We start from the raw sequence: 26,228 nt of genomic DNA on the forward strand, positions 1-26,228 counted from the left end.
TCGTCTTCGCCCCCTCTCCTATCAGTAATAGTGCCATCTTCTCCCCTCTCCTCTCAGTGACTGTGCCGTCTTCTCCCCCTCTCCTCTCCGTAATAGTGCCATCTTCTCCCCCTCTCCTCTGTGATAGTTCTGTCTTCGCCCCCTCTCCTCTCAGTGATAGTGCCATCTTCTCCCCCTCTCCTCTCAGTGATAGGGCCGTCTTCTCCCCCTCTCCTCTCAGTGATAGTGCCGTCTTCCCTCCTCTCAGTAATAGTGCCGTCTTCTCCCCCTCTCTTCTCAGTGATAGTGCCGTCTTCTAATCCTCTCCTCCCACTTATAGTGCCGTCTTCTCCCCCTCTCCTCTCAGGGATAGTGCCATCTTCTCGCCCTCTCTTCTCAGTGATAGTGTCGTCTTCTCCCCCTCTCCTCTGTGATAGTGCCGTCTTCTCCCCCTCTCCTCTCAGTGATAGTGCTGTCTTCTCCCCCTCTCCTCTCAGTGATAGTGTCGTCTTCTCCCCCTCTCCTCTCTGTAATAGTGCCGTCTTCTCCCCCTCTCAGTGAAAGTGCCGTCTTCTCCCCCTCTCTTCTCAGTGATAGTGCCGTCTTCTAATCCTCTCCTCCCAGTGATAGTGCCGTCTTCTCCCCCTCTCCTGTCAGTGATAGTGCCGTCTTCTCTCCCTCTCCTCTCAGGTATAGTGCGGTCTTCTCCCCCTCTCCTCTCAGTGATAGTGTCGTCTTCTCCCCCTCTCCTCTCAGTAATAGTGTCGTCTTCTCCCCCTCTCCTCTCAGTAATAGTGTCGTCTTCTCCCCCTCTCCTCTCAGTTATAGTGTTGTCTTCTCCCCCTCTCCTCTCAGTAATAGTGTCATCTTCTCCCCCTGTCCTCTCAGGGATAGTGCCATCTCTCCCCCTCTCCTCTCAGTTATAGTGCCGTCTTCTCCTCCTCTCAGTTATAGTGCCGTCTTCTCCTCCTCTCAGTGATAGTGCCGTCTTCTCCTCCTCTCAGTGATGGTGCCGTCTTCTCCCCCTCTCCTCTAAGTGATAGTGCCGTCTTCTCCCCCTTTCCTCTCAGTGATAGTGCTGTCTTCTCCCCCTCTCCTCTCAGTGATAGTGTCGTCTTTTCCCCCTCTCCTCTCAGTGATAGTGTCGTCTTCTCCCCCTTTACTCTGTGATAGTGCCGTCTTCTCACCCTCTCCTCTCAGTGATATTGCCGTCTTCTCCCCCTCTCCTCTCAGTGCTAGTGCCGTCTTCTCCCCCTCTCTTCTCAGTGATAGTGCCGTCTTCTAATCCTCTCCTCCCAGTGATAGTGCCGTCTTCTCCCCCTCTCCTCTCAGGGATAGTGCCATCTTCTCCCCCTCTCTTCTCAGTGATAGTGTCGTCTTCTCCCCCTCTTCTCTGTGATAGTGCCGTCTTCTCCCCCTCTCCTCTCAGTAATAGTGTCATCTTCTCCCCCTCTCCTCTCAGGGATAGTGCCATCTCTCCCCCTCTCCTCTCAGTGATAGTGCCGTCTTCTCCCCCTCTCCTCTCTGTTTTAGTGCCGTCTTCTCCCCTCTCCTCTCAGTGATAGTGTCGTCTTCTCCCCCTCTCCTCTCAGTGATGGTGCCGTCTTCTCCCCCTCTCCTCTAATTGATAGTGCCGTCTTCTCCCCCTTCCTCTCAGTGATAGTGCCGTCTTCTCCCCCTCTCCTCTCAGTGATAGTGTCGTCTTCTCACCCTCTCCTCTCAGTGATAGTGTCGTCTTCTCCCCCTTTACTCTGTGATAGTGCCGTCTTCTCACCCTCTCCTCTCAGTGATATTGCCGTCTTCTCCCCCTCTCCTCTCAGTGCTAGTGCCGTCTTCTCCCCCTCTCTTCTCAGTGATAGTGCCGTCTTCTCCCCCTCTCCTCTCAGGGATAGTGCCGTCTTCTCCCCCTCTCCTCTCTGTTTTAGTGTTGTCTTCTCCCCCTCTCCTCTCAGTAATAGTGTCGTCTTCTCCCCCTCTCCTCTCAGGGATAGTGCCGTCTCTCCCCCTCTCCTCTCATTGATAGTGCCATCTTCTCCTCCTCTCATTGATAGTTCCGTCTTCTCCTCCTCTCATATCAGTAATAGTGTCGTCTTCTCACCCTCTCCTATCAGTAATAGTGTCATCTTCGCCCCCCTCCTATCAGTAATAGTGCCGTCTTCTCCCCCTCTCCTCTCAGTGACAGTGCCGTCTTCTCCCTCTCTCCTCTCAGTGACAGTGACGATTTCTCCCCCTCTCCTCTCCGTAATAGTGCCATCTTCTCCTATTCTCCTCTCAGTGATAGTGCCGTCTTCTCCCCCTCTCCTATCAGTAATAGTGTCGTCTTCGCCCCCTCTCCTATCAGTAATAGTGCCATCTTCTCCCCTCTCCTCTCAGTGACTGTGCCGTCTTCTCCCCCTCTCCTCTCCGTAATAGTGCCATCTTCTCCCCCTCTCCTCTGTGATAGTTCTGTCTTCGCCCCCTCTCCTCTCAGTGATAGTGCCATCTTCTCCCCCTCTCCTCTCAGTGATAGGGCCGTCTTCTCCTCCTCTCAGTGATAGTGCCGTCTTCTCCTCCTCTCAGTGATAGTGCCGTCTTCTCCTCCTCTGAGTGATAGTGCCGTCTTCTCCCCCTCTCAGTGATAGTGCCGTCTTCTCCCCCTCTCATATCAGTAATAGTGTCGTCTTCTCACCCTCTCCTATCAGTAATAGTGTCGTCTTCGCCCCCCTCCTATCAGTAATAGTGCCATCTTCTCCCCCTCTCATATCAGTAATAGTGTCATCTTCTCACCCTCTCCTATCAGTAATAGTGCCGTCTTCTCCCCCTCTCCTCTCAGTGACAGTGCCGTCTTCTCCCTCTCTCCTCTCAGTGACAGTGACGATTTCTCCCCCTCTCCTCTCCGTAATAGTGCCATCTTCTCCTCTTCTCCTCTCAGTGATAGTGCCGTCTTCTCCCCCTCTCCTATCAGTAATAGTGTCGTCTTCGCCCCCTCTCCTATCAGTAATAGTGCCATCTTCTCCCCTCTCCTCTCAGTGACTGTGCCGTCTTCTCCCCCTCTCCTCTCCGTAATAGTGCCATCTTCTCCCCCTCTCCTCTGTGATAGTTCTGTCTTCGCCCCCTCTCCTCTCAGTGATAGTGCCATCTTCTCCCCCTCTCCTCTCAGTGATAGGGCCGTCTTCTCCCCCTCTCCTCTCAGTGATAGTGCCGTCTTCCCTCCTCTCAGTAATAGTGCCGTCTTCTCCTCCTATCGGCGATAGTGCCGTCTTCTCCCCCTCTCCTATCAGCGATAGTGCCGTCTTCTCCCCCTCTCCTCTCAGTGACAGTGCCGTCTTCTCCCCCTCGCCTATCAGTAATAGTGTCGTCTTCTCCCCTTCTCCTGTCAGTGATAGTGCCGTCTTCTCACCCTCTCCTGTCAGTGATAGTGGCGTCTTCTCACACTCTCCTGTCTGTGATAGTGCCGTCTTCTCCCCCTACCAGTGATAGTGCCATCTTCTCCCCCTCTCCTCTCAGTGATAGTGCCGTCTTCTCCCCTTCTCCTTTCAGTGATAGTGCCGTCTTCTCACCTTCTCCTGTCAGTGATAGTGCCGTCTTCTCCCCCTCTCCTCTCAGTGATAGTGCCATCTTCTCCCCCTCTCATCTCAGTGATAGTGCCGTCTTCTCCCCCTCTCCTATCAGTGATAGTGCCACCCATCACAGCCATATAATATCTCATCCAGATCTTTGCCTTGCTTCCATCCATATTTACAACATGCTTTTACAAGACCTCAGTCATCATTGTGAGGCCTGTCGAATTTGCCTCCATTAAAGTAAAGTGCTGTACAGTGGTAGCTGGCTCAATAAATCAAGCGCCAAACAATTTCCCCTTTCACATGTTCAAGTGAATGTGGAAAATTCTCTTCCATAGAACAGAGTTGGACTATGGGGCAGGACAGTAGGTAATAGTAGGTAGTAACGGTAGTACTTGGTTGTTAGTGCAGCTTTCTTCCTAGAGGGACTAATGCCATACTAACGCCCTGGACCAGAGCTGGGTGGGCCCTGGACCAGAGCTGGGTGGGCCCTGGCTGACATCCATACACAAGCACACCCTTGTACACACTCCACCTGCTGGACATTCAATTTAAATGATTGCAACAATCTCTCTCTCTGTCTATCTGTCTTACCCTCCCTCCCCCTCTTTCTCCCCTCTCTCTGTCCCTCCCTCTCTCTCACTCCCCTCTCTTTCTCCCCTCTTTCTCCCCTCTCTCTCACTCCCGTCTCTTTCTCCCCTCTCACTCTCCCTCCCTCCATCAGGTGATTGCTGGCTCCTAGCAGCCATAGCCTCTCTAACCCTCAATGAGAGGCTACTCCACCGAGTGGTCCCTCATGGTCAGTCCTTCCAAGAGGACTATGCTGGGATCTTCCACTTTCAGGTATGACTACGCATGCACACACGTGATGGCGCCAATGGGTAGGGCTGCCGTCTAATTGGCTCTCAACCAATCATGCTATTTTGTTTGTTTTCTCGCATTGTTCGTAACTCGTTTTGTACATAATGTTGCTGCTACCGTCTCTTATGACCGAAAATATTTTCTTAACATCAGAACTGGGATTGCTCATCTCAAACTGGATGAAGAGTTTCTCTTCAATGAGTCGGACATCGAGGGATATACTGTTGACACCCGACCAGGCCCCGATCCCCGTGATTCGCTGAAGAAGGAAACTGAGATTTCGAGGCAAAAGATCAGGGTGCCTTGTGAGGACCAGGCGACGAGTGGCTAATCTGCCCTTGCCCTTCGTTCTGCTAGCTAACGTTCAATCGCTAGAAAATAAATGGGACGAACTGAAAGCACGTACAGTGGGGGAAAAAGTATTTGATCCCCTGCTGATTTTGTACGTTTGCCCACTGACAAAGAAAGGATCAGTCTATAATTTTAATGGTAGGTTTATTTGAACAGTGAGAGACAGAATAACAACAAAACAATCCAGAAAAACGCATGTCAAAAATGTTACAAATTGATTTGCATTTTAATGAGGGAAATAAGTATTTGTGGGTAGTTGTCTCCTGTTTTGTGTCTGTGCACCTGACAGGACTGTTTCGTGTCGTTTGTTGTTTTTGTATACGTGTTTCTTTTGTTTTTCCTTCTTTTAAATAAATAAAGAAGATGAGTATACACGTTCCTGCTGCACCTTGGTCCAATCCTTACGACGCCCGTTACACTCTGGTAAGACACGGGGCGGTGGCCAAGGCATTTATGTAAACAACAGCTGGTGCACGATATCTAAGGAAGTCTCAAAGTTTTGCTCGCCTGAGGTTGAGTATCTTCTGATAAGCTGTAGACCACACTATTTACCCAGAGAGTTTTCATCTGTATTTTTCCTAGCTGTCTACATACAACCACAGAGCGAGGTTGGAACTTTTTTTCCCTTTTTCAGGACCCTGTCTTTCAAAGATAATTCGTAAAAATCCAAATAACTTCACAGATATTCATTGTAAAGGGTTTAAACACTGTTTCCCATGCCTGTTCAATGAAACATAAACAATTAATGAACATGCACCTGTGGAACGGTCATTAAGACATTAACAGCTTACAGACGGTAGACAATTAAGGTCACAGTTATGAAAACGTAGGACACTAAAGAGGCCTTTCTACTGACTCTGAAAAACACAAAAAGAAAGATGCCCAGGGTCCCTGCTCATCTGCATGAACGTGCCTTAGGCATGCTGCAAGGAGGCATGAGGACTGCAGATGTGGCGAGGGCAATAAATTGCAATGTCCGTACTGTGAGAAACCTAAGACAGCACTACAGGGAGACAGGACGGACAGCTGATCATCCTCGCAGTGGCAGACCACATGCAACAACACCTGCACAGGATCGGTACATCTGAACATCACACAGGACAGGTACAGGATGGCAACAAGAACTGCCCGAGTTTCAACAGGAACGCACAATCCCTCCATCAGCGCTCAGACTGTCTGCAATAGGCTGAGAGAGGCTGGACTAAGGGCTTGTAGGCCTGTTGTAAGGCAGGTCCTCACCAGACATCACCGGCAAACATGTTGCCTATGGGCACAAACCCACTGTCGCTGGACCAGACAGGACTGGCAAAAAGTGCTCTTCTCTGACGAGTTGCGGTTTTGTCTCACTAAGGGTGATGGTCGGATTCGCGTTTATCATCGAAGGAATGAGCGTTACACCGAGGCCTGTACTCTGGAGCGGGATCGATTTGGAGGTCATGGTCTGGGGCGATGTGTCACAGCATCATCGGACTGAGTTTGTTGTCATTGCAGGCAATCTCAATGCTGTGCGTTACAGGGAAGACATCCTCCTCCTTCATGTGGTACCCTTCCTGCAGGCTCATCCTGACATGACCCTCCAGCATGACAATGTCGCCAGCCATACTGCTCGTTCTGTGCGTGATTTCCTGCAAGACAGGAATGTCAGTGTTCTGCCATGGCCAGCGAAGAGCCCGGATCTCAATCCCATAGAGCACATCTGGGACCTGTTGGATCGGAGGGTGAGGTCTAGGGCCATTCCCCCCAGAAATGTCCGGGAACTTGACTGGAATATGTTCTGGGATTCTTCCGATGGCATTGAGGAGTGCACCACATCAGCCACTGGCTTTATCAATAACTGTATCGAGGACGTCGTCCCCAGAGTGGCTGTACGTACATACCCCAACCAGAAGCTATGGATTATAGGCAACATTCACACTGAGCTGAAGGGTAGAGTTGCCGCTTTCAAGGAGTGGGACTCTAACCCGGAAGCTTATAAGAAATCCTGCTATGCCCTCCGACGAACCATCAACAGGCAAAGCGTCAATACAGGACTAAGATCGAATCGTACTACACCGGCTCCGACGCTCGTCGGATGTGGCAGGGCTTGCAAACTATTACAGACTACAAAGGGAAGCACAGCCAAGAGCTGCCCAGTGACACAAGCCTACCAGATGAGCTAAATAACTTCTATGCTCGCTTTGAGGTAAGTAACACTGAAACATGCATGAGAGCATCAGCTGTTCCAGACGACTGTGTTATTACGCTCTCCGCAGGAGAAGTGAGTAAGGCCTTTAACTTCTATGGGCAAGGTGGGACGTGACCGTCCCACACTATTTAACAGCCAGTGAAATAGCATGGCGCGAAATGCAAAACAGCAAAAATATCATAATTTCAATTTCTCAAACATACGACTATTTACACCATTTTAAAGATACACTTCTCCTTAATGTAACCACATTGTCCGATTTCAAAAAGGCTTTACAGCGAAAGCAAAACATTAGATTATGTTAGGAGAGTACATAGACAAAAATAACCACACAGCCATTTTCCAAGCAAGGATATATGTCACAAAAACCCAAAACACAGCTAAATGAAGCACAAACCTTTGACGATCTTCATCAGATGACACTCCTAGGACATCATGTTACACAATACATATATGTTTTGTTCGATAAAGTTCATATTTATATCCAAAAACAGCATTTTATATTGGCGCGTGATGTTCAGAAAATGTATTCCCACCAAAAACCTCCTGTGAATGTGCACATCAATTTACAAAAATACTCATCATAAACGTTGACAAAATACACAACAATTATTTTAAGAATTATAGATACAGTACTCCTTTATGCAACCGCTGTGTCAGATTTTAAAATAGCTTTTCGGCGAAAGCACATTTTTCAATATTCTGAGTACATAGCTCTCCATCAAAGCAAGCTTTACAGACACCCGCCAAATTCTGGGGTCACCTAAACTCAGAATTAGTATTATAAATATTCTCTTACCTTTGCTGATCTTCGTCAGAATGCACTCCCAGGACTGCTACTTCCACAAGAAATGTTGTTTTTGTTCGAAATAATCCATATTTATGTCCAAATACCTCCGTTTTGTTCGTGCATTCAGGTCACTATCCAAAGGCATAATGCGCGAGCGTAATTTGAGACACAAAAAGTCAAAATGTTCCATTACCGTTTTTAGAAGCATGTCAAACGTTGTTTACGATCAATCTTTATGGTATTTTTAACGTAAAAATGTGATAATATTCCAGCCGGACAATAGCGTATTCATTCCAGAAGAAAAATAAGGAAAGGTGCGCTCGCGGGATCGCTCATATCAAATCCCTTTGTCCCCAGGCAGTCCACTGAGCTCCTATACTCTGCCCGGTTACAGGAGACGGATGAAACAACTTTCTGAAGGCTTTTGACAGCCATTGGAAGCCTTAGGAAGTGCACCGTGACCCCACAAACACTGTCGTTTCGATATGGATTAGAAAGAAGAACCACAATTCTCAGATCTTCCACTTCCTGGTTGAATTTTTCTCAGGTTTTTCCTGCCATATGAGTTCTGTTATACTCACAGACACCATTCAAACAGTTTTAGAAACTTCAGAGTGTTTTTTAATCCAAATATACTAATAATATACATATTCTAGTTTCTGGGCCAGAGTAGTAACCAGTTTAATTTGGGTACGTTTTTCATCCGGCCGTGAAAATACTGCCCCCTATCCCAAAGAAGTTAAACAGGTCAAATTTCCCAAGGCTGCTAGGCCAGACAGATTACCAGGACATGTACTCCGAGCATGCGCTGACCAACTGGCAAGTGTCTTCACTGACATTTTCAACCTCTCCCTGTCTGAGTCTATAATACCAACATGTTTTCAAGCAGACCACCATAGTCCCTGTGCCCAAGAACACTAAGGTAACCTGCTTAAACGACTACTGACCCGTAGCACTCACGTCTGTAGCCATGAAATGCTTTGAAAGGCTGGCTCACATCAACACCATTTTCCCAGAAACCCTAGACCCACTCCAAATGCACACCGCACCAACAGATCCACAGATGATGCAATCTCTATTGCACTCCACACTGCCCTTTCCCACCTGGAAAAAAGGAACACCTAGTTGAGAATGCTATTCATTGACTACAGCTCAGCATTCAACACCATAGTGCCCTGAAAGCTCATCATTAAGCTAAGGACCCTGGGACTAAACAGCTCCCTCTGCAACTGGATCCAAGACTTCCTGACGGTCCTCCCCCAGGTGGTAAGGGTAGGTAACAACACATCTGCCATGCTGATCCTTAACACGGGGGCCCCTCAGGGCTGCGTGCTCAGTCCCCTCCTGTACTCCCTGTTCACTCATGACTGCACAGCCAGGCACAACTCCAACACCTTCATTAAGTTTGCTGATGACACAACAGTGGTAGGCCTGATCATGACAACGGTGAGACAACCTGTAGGGAGGAGGTCAGAGACCTGACCATGTGGTGCAAGGACAACAACCTCTCCCTCAACGTGATCAAGACAAAGGAGATGATTGTGGACTACAGGAAAAAGAGGACCGAGCACAACCCCATTCTCATTGATGGGGCTGTAATGGAGCAGGTTGAGAGCTTCAAGTTCCTTGGCGTCAACAACATCAACAACAAACTAACATGGTCCAAGCACACCAAGACAGTCGTGAAGAGGGCACGACAAAATCTTTTCCCACTCAGGAGACTGAAAAGATTTGGCATGGATCCTCAGATCCTCAATTTTTTTACAGCTGCACCATCGAGAGCATCCTGACGGGTTGCATCATTGCCTGGTATGGCAACTGCTTGGCATCTGACCGCAAGGCACAACAGAGGCTGGTGCGTACAGCCCAGTAGATCACCGGGGCCGAGCTTCCTGCCATCCAGGACCTCTATACCAGGCGGTGTCAGAGGAAGGCCCTAAAAATTGTCAAAGACTCCAGCCACCCTAGTCATAGACTGTTCTCTCTGCTAACGGACGGCAAGCGGTACCGGAGCGCCAAGTCTAGGTCCAAGAGGCTTCTAAACAGCCATAAGACTCCTTAACAGCTAATCAAATGGCTACCCAGACTACTTGCACCCCCCACCCCCCTTCTACGCTGCTGCTACTCTCTGTTATTATCTATGCATAGCCACTTTAACAACCCTACGTGCATGTACATAATTATCTCAAATACCTCGACACTGGTGCCCCCGCACATTGACACATTGACTCTCTCCCGGTACCCTCTGTATAAAGCCCCACTATTGTTATTTACTGGTGCTCTTTAATTATTCGTTTTTCTTACCTCTTTTTTAAAAACATTTTTTTAGGTATTTTCTTAAAACTGCATCGTTGGTTAAGGGCTTGTAAGTAAGCATTTCACTGTAAGGTCTACACCTGTTGTAAACTAATCCTAGCTCCTAACCCTAAAACTAATCCTAGCTCCTAACCCTAAAACTAATCCTAGCTCCTAACCCTAAAACTAATCCTAGCTCCTAACCTTTAACGTAATTCTAATCCTAACACTAATTCTAACCATAACCCTAAAGAAATATCATTTGACCTTGTGGGGACTAACAAAATGTCCCCAGTTGGTCACATTTTTTGTTTGTTTAGTATTCTTCTGGTTAGTTAAACACGTCCACACACACACACAGACAGACAGACAGACAGACAGACAGACAGACAGACAGACAGACAGACAGACAGACAGACAGACAGACAGACAGACAGACAGACAGACAGACAGACAGACAGACAGACAGACAGACAGACAGACAGACAGACAGACAGACAGACAGACAGACAGACAGACTCACTCACTGTCCATGTATCAATAGCCTATTTGTCCTGTCAGGTTACATGTAAACAACACATACTTCCAGGGTTAAAGCATCCGTTAGGACAGGGGTGTCGCAAAAGTCAATATACTTTAAAATGACTCAATATAAGGACCTCGTTGAAGACTGAATCTGCCCCCCCCCTGAGCTACAGAGGACCTTGAAGGCAGGAAGTTAAGATAACCATTTATTTATTTTTAAATTGAGACACACCGTAGTTTTCAGGAGAAACTAGCTGTGGTCAGTGTTTTGATACCCAGATGAAGTTGGTTTATGCCCTAAAGCTTGATTGTGGTCCTCTTTATGCCCTAAAGCTTGATTGTGGTCCTCTTCAGTTCTGGCAGTTTGGTGAGTGGGTGGACGTGGTGATTGATGACCGGCTGCCAACGAAGGATGGAGAGATCATGTTCGTTCACTCAGCCGAGGGCAATGAGTTCTGGAGCGCCCTGCTGGAGAAGGCCTACGCCAAGTATGTCAACGAAGGCCTGGTCTACGTCCCAAATGGCACCTTATTCCCTATTTAGTGCAGTACTTTTAATCAGGGCCTATGTGTGTGTTGATCATATAAACACTCTCTTTGCCATATAGACTTCATCATGTATACATCTACAGTGAGCTCCACAAGTATTGGGACAGTGACCGATTTTTTTGTTGTTTTGGCTCTGTACTGACATCATACAATGACTATGAGGTTAAAGTGCAGACTGAGCTTTAATTTGAAGGTATTTTCATCCATATCGGGTGAACTGTTTAGAAATTACAGCACTTTTTGTACATCGTCCCCCCCATTTTAGGGGAACAGAAGTATTGGGACAAAATATGTGTATGAAAGTATACTGAACAAAAATGTAAATGCAACATGTAAAGTGTTGGTCCCATGATTGCATGATCTGAAGTAAAAGATCCCAGAAATGTTCTAAATGCACAAAAAGCTAATTTCTCTCAAATTTTGTGCACAAATGTGTTTACATCCCTGTTAGTGAGCATTTATCCTTTACCAAGATAATCCATCCACCTGACAGGTGTGGCATATCAAGAAGCTGAATAAACAGCATGATCATTACACAGGTGCGCCTTGTGCTGTGGCAATAAAAGGCAACTCTAAAATGTGTAGTTTTGTCACACAACACAATGCCACAGATTTCTCATGGTTTGTGGGAGCGTGCAATTGGCATGCTGACTGCAGGAAGGTCCACCAGAGCTGTTGCCAGATAATTGAATATTAATTTCTCTACCATAAGCCACCTCCAAAGTCGTTTTAGAGAATTTGGTAGTACATCCAACCAGCCTCACAATCGCAGACCACGTGTAACCACACCAGCCCAGGACCTCCACATCTGGCTTCTTCACCTGGGGGATAGTCTGAGTACAGCCACCCGGACAGCTGATAAAATTGAGGTGTATTTCCGGCTGTAATAAAGCCCTGTAATAAAGCCCTTTTGTGGGGAAAAATGCATTTTGATTGGCTGGGCCCGGCTCCCAAGTGGGTGGGCCAGTATCCCAAGTGGGTGGACCTATGCCCACCCATGGCTCCGCCCCTGCCCAGTCATGTGAAATCCATAGATTAAGGCTTTATTTATTTAAATTGACTGACTTCCTTATATGAACTGTAACTCAGTAAAATCATTGAAATTGTTGCATGTTGTGTTTATATTTTTGTTCAGTATAGTAAAAAGTTTAGTATCTGGTCCCATATTCCTAGCACACAATGATTACATCAAGCTTGTGACTCTACAAAAGTTGTTGGAGGCATTTGCTGTTTGTTTTGGTTGTGTTTCAGACTATATTGTGGCCAATAGAAATGAATGGTAAATAATGTATTGTGTCATTCTGGAGTCACTTCTATCGTAAATAAGAATAGAATATGTTTCTAAACACTTCTACATTAATGTGGATTCTACCATGATTAGGGATAGTCCTGAATGAATTGTGAATAATGATGAGTGAGAAAGTTACAGGCGCACAAATATCATATCCCCAAGACATGCTAACCTCTCACCATTACAATAACAGGGGAGGTTAGCCTTTTATATCATACCCCCAAACATGCTAACCTCTCACCATTACAATAACAGGGGAGGTTAGCCTTTTATATCATACCCCCAAGACATGCTAACCTCTCACCATTACAATAACAGGGGAGGTTAGCCTTTTATATCATACCCCCAAGACATGCTAACCTCTCACCATTACAATAACAGGGGAGGTTAGCCTTTTATATCATAACCCCAAGACATGCTAACCTCTCACCATTACAATAACAGGGGAGGTTAGCATTTTATATCATACCCCCAAGACATGCTAACCTCACACTATTACAATAACAAGGGAGGTTAGCATTTTGGGGGGGTATGATATTTGTGTGTCTAACTTTCTGACTCATCATTATTCACAATTCATTCAGGATTATCCGTAATCATGGTAGAATCCACATTAATGTAATCATTGGATGCTAGGAATATGGGACCAAATACTACACTTTTGACTACTTGTATACACATACAGTATGAGTCAATTTGTCCCAATACTTTTGGACTAGGTACAAAAAGTGCTGTAATTTCTAAACGGTTCACCCGATATTGATGAAAATACCTTCAAATTAAAGCTGTATCATTTCAAATCCAAATAACTGGAGTACAGAGCCAAAACAACAACAAATAGGTCACTCTCCCAATACTTTTGGAGCTCACTGTATGTGACGTGTGTATATCCCAACATTCATTTGTTTATATATCCCTGCATTTATGTGTTTCTACTGTCACTGTCAGGTTGAATGGTTCCTATGAGGCTCTGTCTGGAGGCAGCACCACAGAAGGCTTTGAGGACTTCACCGGCGGTGTGTCTGAGATGTACGAGCTCCGTAAGGCTCCACGGGACCTGTACAGGATCATCAGTAAAGCCCTGGACAGGGGCTCCTTGCTGGGCTGCTCCATCGACGTGAGTCCCCTGCTCCTCTGGTCCTGTCAAAAACACCAGGGTCTCATTCATTAGGGCACATCAATTTAAAATGTTTTTCAACAGAAAACTATTTCAAGCAGTTGTTATTGGACAACTCAAGGTAGTCCCTCCCTATATCTGTCCGTTTTCTTCCGTTTTGGTGCCTTATGAATACGGCACTGGGGATAGTTTGATGTACCTACTTTATGAAGAACATTATCATGAACTTTATAATTTATAACATTAACATTGTAGTCAATACATCCTTATATCAAATAATGCTGATTCAGATGCATCATGGGTCTTGTATTCTTCTGACTATTTTTTGTGACTACAGATCACCAGTGCTTTTGACATGGAGTCTGTGACTTTCAAGAAGCTGGTGAAAGGTCATGCTTACTCAGTAACCGGTCTGAAGAAGGTAGGTTAAGCCCGTAAATAGAATAAACTAGGACGCCTGGTTTCACCTGGGTCTGAGTCCAGTGTATCTGGGTCTTCAGACCCTGCTTTGGAACCCTGGTTTCCCTGGTCTGTCTTTTAATGTTAGTGTTTCTATGTAGACTGGGTTTTATTGTTGTACTGCGTATGTCTGATTCTGTCCTGCTCCAGGTGGACTACCAGAGTCAGGTGGAGAGGCTGATCAGGGTGAGAAACCCCTGGGGACAGGTGGAGTGGACTGGCGCCTGGAGTGACAAGTGAGCATAACAGAACCACTACTAGGTCCACATTCACAACCAACATGTTTACACCCTAACCGAGTACTAAACCCCAGTTTCACCACAAACCTCAACTTTTGCTTACACATTCATAAAGTTTCTGTCGTAGGTTGTAGTAGATTCTGTTTCTCAGTATACTATTGCTCTGTTCTTGTCTCCCTGTCTGTGTCCAGTTCTCCTGAGTGGGATGAGGTGGACCCATCTGAAAGAGAGGACCTTCATCTAAAGATGGAGGATGGAGAGTTCTGGTAGGATGAAGAGCATGATTACATGCTGAGTTCTCAGTTGTTTGAAATGACCCTGGTATTCTGTAATCTCAGAACCCACAACCATCGTGTGCCGGTCAGATTCTTCTACATTTATGTCACGAGAGACCAGGAAATCTACTTCTTCAGCTGCCATTGTGATGAAAACATCATATACGCTATATATACAAAATTGGAGACACCTTCAAATTAGTGGATTTGGCTATTTCAGCCTACAGTGGCTTGCGAAAGTATTCACCCCCCCTTGGCATTTTTTATATTTTGTTGCCTTACAACCTGGAAAGAAAATACATTTTGGGGGGGGTTTGGATCATTTGATTTACACAACATGCCTACTGCTTTGAAGATGGAAAATATGTTTTATTGTGAAACAAACAAGAAATAAGACAATAAAACTGAAAACTTGACCATGCATAACTATACCCCCCCCCCCCAAAGTCAATACTTTGCTGCAAAAGGTGGCTCTACAATTACAGCTGCAAGTCTCTTGTGGTATGTCTCTATAAGCTTGGCACATCTAGCCACTGGGATGTTTGCCCATTCTTCAAGGCAAAACTGCTCCAGCTCCTTCAAGTTGGATGGGTTCCGCTGGTGTACAGCAATCTTTAAGTCATACCACAGATTCTCAATTGGATTGAGGTCTGGGCTTTGACTAGGCCAATCCAAGACATTCAAATGTTTCCCCTTAAACCACTCGAGTGTTGCTTTAGCAGTATGCTTAGGGTCATTGTCCTGCTGGAAGGTGAACCTCCATCCCAGTCTCAAATCTCTGGAAGACTGCAACAGGTTTCCCTCAAGTATTTCCCTGTATTTAGAGCCATCCATCATTCCTTCAATTCTGACCGGTTTCCCAGTCCCTGCCGATGAAAAACATCCCCACAGCATGATGCTGCCACCACCATGCTTCACTGGGGATGGTGTTCTCGGGGTGATGAGAGGTGTTGGGTTTGCACCAAACATAGTGTTTTCCATGATGGCCAAAAAGCTCAATTTTAGTCTCATCTGACCAGAGTACCTTCTTCCATATGTTTGGGGAGTCTTCCACATGCCTGTTGGCGGACACCAAACATGTTTGCTTATTTTTTTCTGGCCACTCTTCCATAAAGCCCAACTCTGTGGAGTGTACAGCTTAAAGTGGTCCTATGGATAGATACTCCTATCTCCGATGTGGAGCTTTGCAGCTCCTTCAGGGTTGTCTTTGGTCTCTTTTTTACCTCTCTGATTAATGCCCTCCTTGCCTTGTCCCTGAGTTTTGGTGGGCGGCCCTCTCTTGGCAGGTTTGTTGTGGTGCCATATTCTTTCAATTTTTTTAATAATGGATTTAATGGTGCTCTGTGAGATGTTCAAAGTTTCAGATATTTTTTTAGAACCCAACCCTGATCTGTACTTCTTCACGACTTTGTCCCTGACCTGTTTGGAGAGATCCTTGGTCTTTATGATGCCGCTTGCTTGGTGGTGCCCCTTGCTTGGTGGTGTTGCAGACTCATGGGTCTTTCAGAACAGGTGTATATATACTGAGATCATGTGACAGATCATGTGACACTTAGATTGCACACAGGTGGACTTTATTTAACTAATTATGTGACTTCTGAAGGTAATTGGTGGCACCAGATCTTATTTAGGGGCTTCATAGCAAAGGGGGTGAATACATATGCACGCACCAATATTCCGTTTTAAATTTTTTTGTATTTTTTGAATGTTTTTCTTTTTTTTTTCACTTCACCAATTTGGACTATTTTGTGTATGTCCATTACATGAAATCCCCCCCCAATAAAAAAAAAATAAATTACAGGTTGCATTAAAATAGGAAATATTCCAAGGGGGGTGAATACTTTTGCAATGTCTGTACACTATATATACAAAATTGGAGACACCTTCAAATTAGTGGATTCGGCTATTTCAGCCACACCCGTTGCTGACAGGTCTATAAAATAGAGCACACTGCCATACAATCTCCATAGATAAACATGGGCAGTAGAATGGCCTTGTTTAAGGGCTCAGTGGCTTTTAACGTGTCACCATCATAGGATACCACCTTTCCAACAAGTCTTTTTGTGAAATTTCTGCCCTGCTAGAGCTGCCCCGGTCAACTGTAAGTGCTGTTATTATGAAGTGGAAATGTCTAGGAGCAACAATGGCTCAGCCCCGAAGTGGTAGGCCACACAAGCTCACAGAATGGGACCTGTCCTCGGTTGCAACAGTCTATACCGAGTTCCAAACTGCCTCTGGAAGCAACGTCAGCGCAAGAACTGTTCTTCAGGAGCTTCATGAAATGGGTTTCCATGACCGAGCAGCCGCACACAAGCCTAAGATCACCATGCTAAATGCAAAGCATCGGCTGGAGTGGTGTAAAGCTTGCCGCCATTGGACACTGGAGCAGTTGAAACGCGTTCTCTGGAGTGATGAATCACACCTCGCCATCTGGCAGTCCAACAGACTAATCTGGATATGGTTGATGCCAGGAGAACCCTACCTGCCCCAATGCATAGCGCCAACTGTAAAGTTTGGTGGATTAGGAATAATGGTCTGGGGCTGTTTTTCATGGTTCGGGCCCCTTAGTTCCAGAGAAGGGAAATCTTAACGCTACAGCATACAATGAAATTCTAGACGTGTCTATGTTTTTAACTTTGTGGCAACAGTTTGGGTAGGCCCCTTCCTGTTTCAGCATGACAGTGCCCACATGCACGAAGTGAAGTCCATACAGAAATGGTTTGTCGAGATTGGAGTGGAAGAACTTGACTGGCCTGCACAGAGCCCTGACCTCAACCCCATTGAAATCCCCACAGCAATGTTCCAACATCTAGTGGAAAGCCTTCCCAGAAGAGTGGAGGCTGTTGTAGCAGCAAATGGGGGACCAACTCCATATTAATGCCGATGATTTTGGAATAAGATGTTGGACGAGCTGGTGTCCACATCCTTTTTAAATCACCCTAATCTCCCCTGTCTATAGGATGTCATTCCAGGAGTTCCTGAGGCAGTTTTCCCGTCTGGAGATCTGTAACCTGACGGCAGACGCTCTGAGTGAGGACGGCCTCAGCCACTGGAACACCATCAAGTTCCACGGCATGTGGAGACGGGGGAGTACCGCCGGGGGCTGCCGTAACCACCCCAGTGAGTCATAGAACATCTACCATATCTTCCAGAACACATAGAATATTTACATTACAGTATTACATTACAACATCAACACCTCATACTGCAGAATGTTAACACCCTCATACTGCAGAACGTTAACACCTCATACTGCAGAACGTTAACACCCTCATACTGCAGAACGTTAACACCTCATACTGCAGAACGTTAACATCCCATACTGCAGAATGTTAACACCCCCTACTGCAGAATGTTAACACCCTATACTGCAGAACGTTGACACCTCCTTACTGCAGAACGTTAACACCCCATACTGCAGAATGTTAACACCCTATACTGCAGAATGTTAACACCCTCATACTGCAGAATGTTAACACCTCATACTGCAGAATGTTAACACCCCATACTGCAGAATGTTAACACCCTCATACTGCAGAACATTAACACCTCATACTGCAGAACGTTAACATACTGCGTTAACACGCACATTCTGTAGTATGGGGTGTTAACTTTTACAGTAGAATACAAGGGCATGTGGAGAAGAGGGAGTATGGCCAGGGGCTGCTTCAACCACCCCAGTGAGTCAGTGACTATGTTACCAGAACATCTTACGTCTCAGACCAGACAGAACGTTACCCTGGGTAACAGTCTCTTTAGCTAACAATCCACTCCTTACTTTTGCCCAGTTGCCTTTGGCAATGACAAGGAAAGGGAAAGGGGGACACCTAGTCAGTTGTACAACTGAACACATTCAACTGAAATGTGTCTTCTGCATTTAACTCAAACCCCTCTGAATCAGAGAGGTGCGGGCGGGGGGAGGGGGGGGGCTGCCTTAATCGACATCCTTGTCTTCTGTGCCCGGGGGAAAAGGTGTGGCAAGGAGTGGACTGTTAGTTAAAGAGACTGGTACTACTACCCAGACTTCATGTACAGTACAGGAACTGGAAGGCTGTCGGAATAACCCCAGTGAGTCACAGAACCACTTCCAGAACCAACATTCCAGAACACCTATATTCTAGAGCTTTTACAGTACAGGGGCAGCACAGAATGCGTAGGGGGGAGGGTCAGCACGGCCGGGGGCTGTCGGAACCACCCCAGTGAGTTAAACAGTTTACTAGTACATTATTTACATACCAGAGCATCAACATTTACACTATGGTACAGATACAGCACAGGCAGAGGCATCCAGAACCTTTCTAGTGTCATAGAAACATTTCACATAGAACGTTTACAGTCCGGAACAGGAACCATCTCAGTGAGTCACAGTCAACGTTTAGAGTAGGAGCTAAGATCATATTTCATGTGTTAGTGTTTTCAGGAAAATCACCACAGAGCATTTACAACAGCTACACATTCACATGTTACCTCGACTACCTCGACTAGCCTCGACTAGCCTCGACTAGCCTCGACTACCTCGACCAGCCTCGACTGACTCGACTGACTCGACTAGCCTCGACTAGCCTCGACTAGCCTCGACTACCTCGACTAGCCTCGACTGTCTCGACTACCTCGTACCCCCGCACATTGACTCGGTACCGGTACTCCTTGTATATAGTCTCATTATTGTTATTTTATTGTGTTACTATTTCAATTTTTTTTATTTAACACGTTTTTCTTACTTTTTAACTCTACATTGTTGGTTAAAGGCTTGTAAGTAAGCATTTCACTGTAAAGTCTACACTTGTTGTATTCGGCACATTCAACAAATAAAAATGCGATTTGATTTGACCAGATGGGATATCTATAACACTTTGGTTGTATGGATTACCTTAATGCCTGCTCCTCTATTGTCTAGACACGTTCTGGATCAACCCCCAGTATAACTCTGTCTTATCTCTGTGTTACTCCAGACACGTTCTGGATCAACCTCCCAGTATAACTCTGTCTTATCTCTGTGTTACTCTAGACAGGTTCTGTATCAATCCCCAGTATAACTCTGTCTTATCTCTGTGTTACTCTAGACAGGTTCTGTATCAATCCCCAGTATAACACTGTCTTATCTCTGTGTTACTCTAGACAGGTTCTGTATCAATCCCCAGTATAACACTGTCTTATCTCTGTGTTACTCTAGACAGGTTCTGTATCAATCCCCAGTATAACACTGTCTTATCTCTGTGTTACTCTAGACAGGTTCTGTATCAATCCCCAGTATAACACTGTCTTATCTCTGTGTTACTCTAGACAGGTTCTGGATCAATCCCCAGTATAACACTGTCTTATCTCTGTGTTACTCCAGACACATTCTGGATCAATCCCCAGTATAAGATCACTCTGCTGGAGGAGGATGACGACCCTGAGGATGAAGAGGTGGCTTGTAGCTTCCTGGTGGCTTTAATGCAGAAGGACAGGAGGAGGTACCGGAAACAGGGACAGGACATGCACACCATCGGGTTTGCCATCTACGAGGTAAGAAACAAGCATTTTAAGAGTCTACAGCCTAACATCTCTGGGGGGGGGATGCTACACACTCACTAGTTTGCTTCTCAAAGAAATTAATTGTTTTCAAACTTTAATGTTTCTCCTATTGTGTCTTCTGTTTGTGCAGATTCCAGAAGAGGTATAAGAATTTTACCACAACTGTACATTTAGGCTCATGTATTTTGGGCATTGTGAAAATGATCCAACTTGGGTATGGCTATAAATGCGTTCATCCTTTTTAAATGGCACTCATTTACATGAATATGGGCCAATTTCCCGGACACAGGTTAAGCCTAATCTTGGGCTAAGAAGCATTTTTAATTGAGACTTTCCATTGAACATATTTTTTGGGGGGGTCTAGGACTTAACCTGTGTCTGGTAAACTGGGCTTCAGCATATGTAGTTGAAGCCATGTCTTTTTCTTCCACGTCCTCTGCAGTACAGGGGCTGTCAGAACGTGCACCTGAAGAAAGACTTCTTCCTGACCCATTCATCCTGCGCTCGCTCTGAGACCTTCATCAACCTGAGAGAGGTCAGCAACCGTCTCCATCTGCCTCCAGGAGAATATCTCATCGTCCCCTCCACCTTTGAGTCTGGCCAGGAGGCCGACTTTGTCCTGCGAGTCTTCACTGAGAAACAGTCTGAGACAGAGTAAGTGTGTGTGTGTGATCCTGTAATTCATGACATATGGCTTTTTTTTTAAAGACTTGATATGTGGGTCACCATGCCTCTGTGTGCGTGCGTGTGTGTGTGCGTGCGTGCGTGCTAGGTGTGTATGTGTGTGTGTGTGTGTATATTTTCATTGTGTCTGTTTTCTCATTCCAGAGAGCTAGACGATGAAATCTCAGCAGACCTGGAAGATGAGGTGGGTTTGCCTGTATTGTCACTCACTACCATAACTACAATGGATAGAACAGTCTCTACGATAACTACAATGGATAGAACAGTCACTACCATAACTACAATGGATAGAACAGTCACTACCATAACTACTATGGATAGAACAGTCACTACCATAACTACAATGGATAGAACAGTCACTACCATAACTACAATGGATAGAACAGTCACTACCATAACTACTATGAATAGAACAGTCACTACCATAACTACTATGGATAGAACAGTCGCTACCATAACTACTATGAATAGAACAGTCACTACCATAACTACTATGAATAGAACAGTCACTACCATAACTACTATGGATAGAACAGTCACTACCATAACTACTATGGATAGAACAGTCACTACCATAACTACTATGGATAGAACAGTCACGACCATAACTACTATGGATAGAACAGTCACTACCATAACTACAATGGATAGAACAGTCACTACCATAGCTACTATGGATAGAACAGTCACTACCATAACTACTATGGATAGAACAGTCACTACCATAACTACTATGGATAGAACAGTCACTACCATAACTACTATGGCTAGAACAGTCACTACCATAACTACTATGGATAGAACAGTCACTACCATAACTACTATGAATAGAACAGTCACTACCATAACTACTATGGATAGAACAGTCACTACCATAACTACTATGGATAGAACAGTCACTACCATAACTACTATGGATAGAACAGTCACTACCATAACTACTATGGATAGAACAGTCACTACCATATCTACTATGGATAGAACAGTCACTACCTTTATGAATAGAACAGTCACTACCATATCTACTATGGATAGAACAGTCACTACCATAACTACTATGAATAGAACAGTCACTACCATATCTACTATGGATAGAACAGTCACTATATAAACAGTCACTACCATATCTACTATGGATAGAACAGTCACTACCATATCTACTATGGATAGAACAGTCACTACCATATCTACTATGGATAGAACAGTCACTACCATAACTACTATGGATAGAACAGTCACTACCATAACTACTATGGATAGAACAGTCACTACCATAACTACTATGGATAGAACAGTCACTACCATAACTACTATGGATAGAACAGTCACTACCATAACTACTATGGATAGAACAGTCACTACCATATCTACTATGGATAGAACAGTCACTACCATAACTACTATGAATAGAACAGTCACTACCATATCTACTATGGATAGAACAGTCACTACCATAACTACTATGGATAGAACAGTCACTACCATAACTACTATGGATAGAACAGTCACTACCATAACTACTATGGATAGAACAGTCACTACCATAACTACTATGGATAGAACAGTCACTACCATAACTACTATGGATAGAACAGTCACTACCATAACTACTATGGATAGAACAGTCACTACCATAACTACTATGAATAGAACAGTCACTACCATATCTACTATGGATAGAACAGTCACTACCATAACTACTATGAATAGAACAGTCACTACCATAACTACTATGGATAGAACAGTCACTACCATAACTACTATGGATAGAACAGTCACTACCATAACTACTATGAATAGAACAGTCACTACCATAACTACTATGAATAGAACAGTCACTACCATAACTACTATGAATAGAACAGTCACTACCATAACTACTATGGATAGAACAGTCACTACCATATCTACTATGGATAGAACAGTCACTACCATAACTACTATGGATAGAACAGTCACTACCATATCTACTATGGATAGAACAGTCACTATTATGAATAGAACAGTCACTACCATATCTACTATGGATAGAACAGTCACTACCATAACTACTATGGATAGAACAGTCACTACCATATCTACTATGGATAGAACAGTCACTACCATAACTACTATGGATAGAACAGTCACTACCATATCTACTATGGATAGAACAGTCACTACCATATCTACTATGAATAGAACAGTCACTACCATAACTACTATGGATAGAACAGTCACTACCATAACTACTATGGATAGAACAGTCACTACCATATCTACTATGGATAGAACAGTCACTACCATAACTACTATGGATAGAACAGTCACTACCATAACTACTATGGATAGAACAGTCACTACCATAACTACTATGGATAGAACAGTCACTACCATAACTACTATGGATAGAACAGTCACTACCATAACTACTATGGATAGAACAGTCACTACCATAACTACTATGGATAGAACAGTCACTACCATAACTACTATGAATAGAACAGTCACTACCATAACTACTATGAATAGAACAGTCACTACCATATCTACTATGAATAGAACAGTCACTACCATAACTACTATGAATAGAACAGTCACTACCATAACTACTATGGATAGAACAGTCACTACCATAACTACTATGAATAGAACAGTCACTACCATAACTACTATGGATAGAACAGTCACTACCATAACTACTATGAATAGAACAGTCACTTCCATAACTACTATGGATAGAACAGTCACTACCATAACTACTATGAATAGAACAGTCACTACCATAACTACTATGGATAGAACAGTCACTACCATAACTACTATGGATAGAACAGTCACTACCATATCTACTATGGATAGAACAGTCACTATTATGAATAGAACAGTCACTACCATATCTACTATGGATAGAACAGTCACTACCATAACTACTATGAATAGAACAGTCACTACCATATCTACTATGGATAGAACAGTCACTACCATAACTACTATGCATAGAACAGTCACTACCATATCTACTATGGATAGAACAGTCACTACCATATCTACTATGGATAGAACAATCACTACCATAACTACTATGGATAGAACAGTCACTACCATAACTACTATGAATAGAACAGTCACTACCATAACTACTATGGATAGAACAGTCACTACCATAACTACTATGGATAGAACAGTCACTACCATATCTACTATGGATAGAACAGTCACTACCATAACTACTATGGATAGAACAGTCACTACCATAACTACTATGGATAGAACAGTCACTACCATAACTACTATGGATAGAACAGTCACTACCATAACTACTATGGATAGAACAGTCACTACCATAACTACTATGGATAGAACAGTCACTACCATAACTACTATGGATAGAACAGTCACTACCATAACTACTATGAATAGAACAGTCACTACCATATCTACTATGGATAGAACAGTCACTACCATAACTACTATGAATAGAACAGTCACTACCATAACTACTATGGATAGAACAGTCACTACCATAACTACTATGGATAGAACAGTCACTACCATAACTACTATGGATAGAACAGTCACTACCATATCTACTATGGATAGAACAGTCACTACCATACTACTATGAATAGAACAGTCACTACCATATCTACTATGGATAGAACAGTCACTACCATAACTACTATGAATAGAACAGTCACTACCATAACTACTATGGATAGAACAGTCACTACCATAACTACTATGGATAGAACAGTCACTACCATATCTACTATGGATAGAACAGTCACTACCATAACTACTATGAATAGAACAGTCACTACCATATCTACTATGGATAGAACAGTCACTACCATAACTACTATGAATAGAACAGTCACTACCATATCTACTATGGATAGAACAGTCACTACCATAACTACTATGGATAGAACAGTCACTACCATATCTACTATGGATAGAACAGTCACTACCATAACTACTATGGATAGAACAGTCACTACCATAACTACTATGGATAGAACAGTCACTACCATAACTACTATGGATAGAACAGTCACTACCATAACTACTATGGATAGAACAGTCACTACCATAACTACTATGGATAGAACAGTCACTACCATATCTACTATGGATAGAACAGTCACTACCATAACTACTATGGATAGAACAGTCACTACCATAACTACTATGGATAGAACAGTCACTACCATAACTACTATGGATAGAACAGTCACTACCATAACTACTATGGATAGAACAGTCACTACCATAACTACTATGGATAGAACAGTCACTACCATAACTACTATGAATAGAACAGTCACTACCATAACTACTATGAATAGAACAGTCACTACCATATCTACTATGGATAGAACAGTCACTACCATAACTACTATGAATAGAACAGTCACTTCCATAACTACAATGGATAGAACAGTCACTACCATAACTACTATGGATAGAACAGTCACTACCATAACTACTATGAATAGAACAGTCACTACCATATCTACTATGGATAGAACAGTCACTACCATAACTACTATGAATAGAACAGTCACTACCATAACTACTATGGATAGAACAGTCACTACCATAACTACTATGGATAGAACAGTCACTACCATATCTACTATGGATAGAACAGTCACTATTATGAATAGAACAGTCACTACCATATCTACTATGGATAGAACAGTCACTACCATAACTACTATGAATAGAACAGTCACTACCATATCTACTATGGATAGAACAGTCACTACCATAACTACTATGGATAGAACAGTCACTACCATATCTACTATGGATAGAACAGTCACTACCATAACTACTATGAATAGAACAGTCACTACCATAACTACTATGGATAGAACAGTCACTACCATAACTACTATGAATAGAACAGTCACTACCATATCTACTATGGATAGAACAGTCACTACCATAACTACTATGAATAGAACAGTCACTACCATATCTACTATGGATAGAACAGTCACTACCATAACTACTATGGATAGAACAGTCACTACCATAACTACTATGGATAGAACAGTCACTACCATAACTACTATGGATAGAACAGTCACTACCATAACTACTATGGATAGAACAGTCACTACCATAACTACTATGGATAGAACAGTCACTACCATAACTACTATGGATAGAACAGTCACTACCATAACTACTATGGATAGAACAGTCACTACCATAACTACTATGAATAGAACAGTCACTACCATAACTACTATGGATAGAACAGTCACTACCATAACTACTATGGATAGAACAGTCACTACCATAACTACTATGGATAGAACAGTCACTACCATAACTACTATGGATAGAACAGTCACTACCATAACTACTATGAATAGAACAGTCACTACCATAACTACTATGAATAGAACAGTCACTACCATATCTACTATGGATAGAACAGTCACTACCATAACTACTATGGATAGAACAGTCACTACCATAACTACTATGGATAGAACAGTCACTACCATAACTACTATGGATAGAACAGTCACTACCATAACTACTATGGATAGAACAGTCACTACCATAAC

The 26,228-nt window shown here is 43.9% G+C and overlaps 1 protein-coding gene across 2 annotated transcripts in view; it reads left to right on the plus strand.

The window, feature by feature from the left end:
- The window catches only part of LOC106592837 (calpain-1 catalytic subunit), a 156,125-nt gene that overhangs the window by 39,877 nt on the left and 90,020 nt on the right, over positions 1-26,228 (plus strand). For both annotated transcript variants that reach the window (XM_045702298.1, XM_045702299.1), the window contains 11 exons: positions 4,246-4,364; positions 10,883-11,016; positions 13,316-13,484; positions 13,822-13,905; positions 14,094-14,179; positions 14,374-14,448; positions 17,417-17,577; positions 19,796-19,965; positions 20,105-20,116; positions 20,417-20,628; positions 20,803-20,842. In XM_045702298.1, the coding sequence (XP_045558254.1) occupies positions 4,246-4,364; positions 10,883-11,016; positions 13,316-13,484; positions 13,822-13,905; positions 14,094-14,179; positions 14,374-14,448; positions 17,417-17,577; positions 19,796-19,965; positions 20,105-20,116; positions 20,417-20,628; positions 20,803-20,842 (1,262 nt within the window). The remainder of the gene's footprint in view (positions 1-4,245; positions 4,365-10,882; positions 11,017-13,315; positions 13,485-13,821; positions 13,906-14,093; positions 14,180-14,373; positions 14,449-17,416; positions 17,578-19,795; positions 19,966-20,104; positions 20,117-20,416; positions 20,629-20,802; positions 20,843-26,228) is intronic.

This window comes from Salmo salar, chromosome ssa19 (assembly GCF_905237065.1).
Source record: "Salmo salar chromosome ssa19, Ssal_v3.1, whole genome shotgun sequence".
Lineage (NCBI taxonomy): Eukaryota > Metazoa > Chordata > Actinopteri > Salmoniformes > Salmonidae > Salmo > Salmo salar.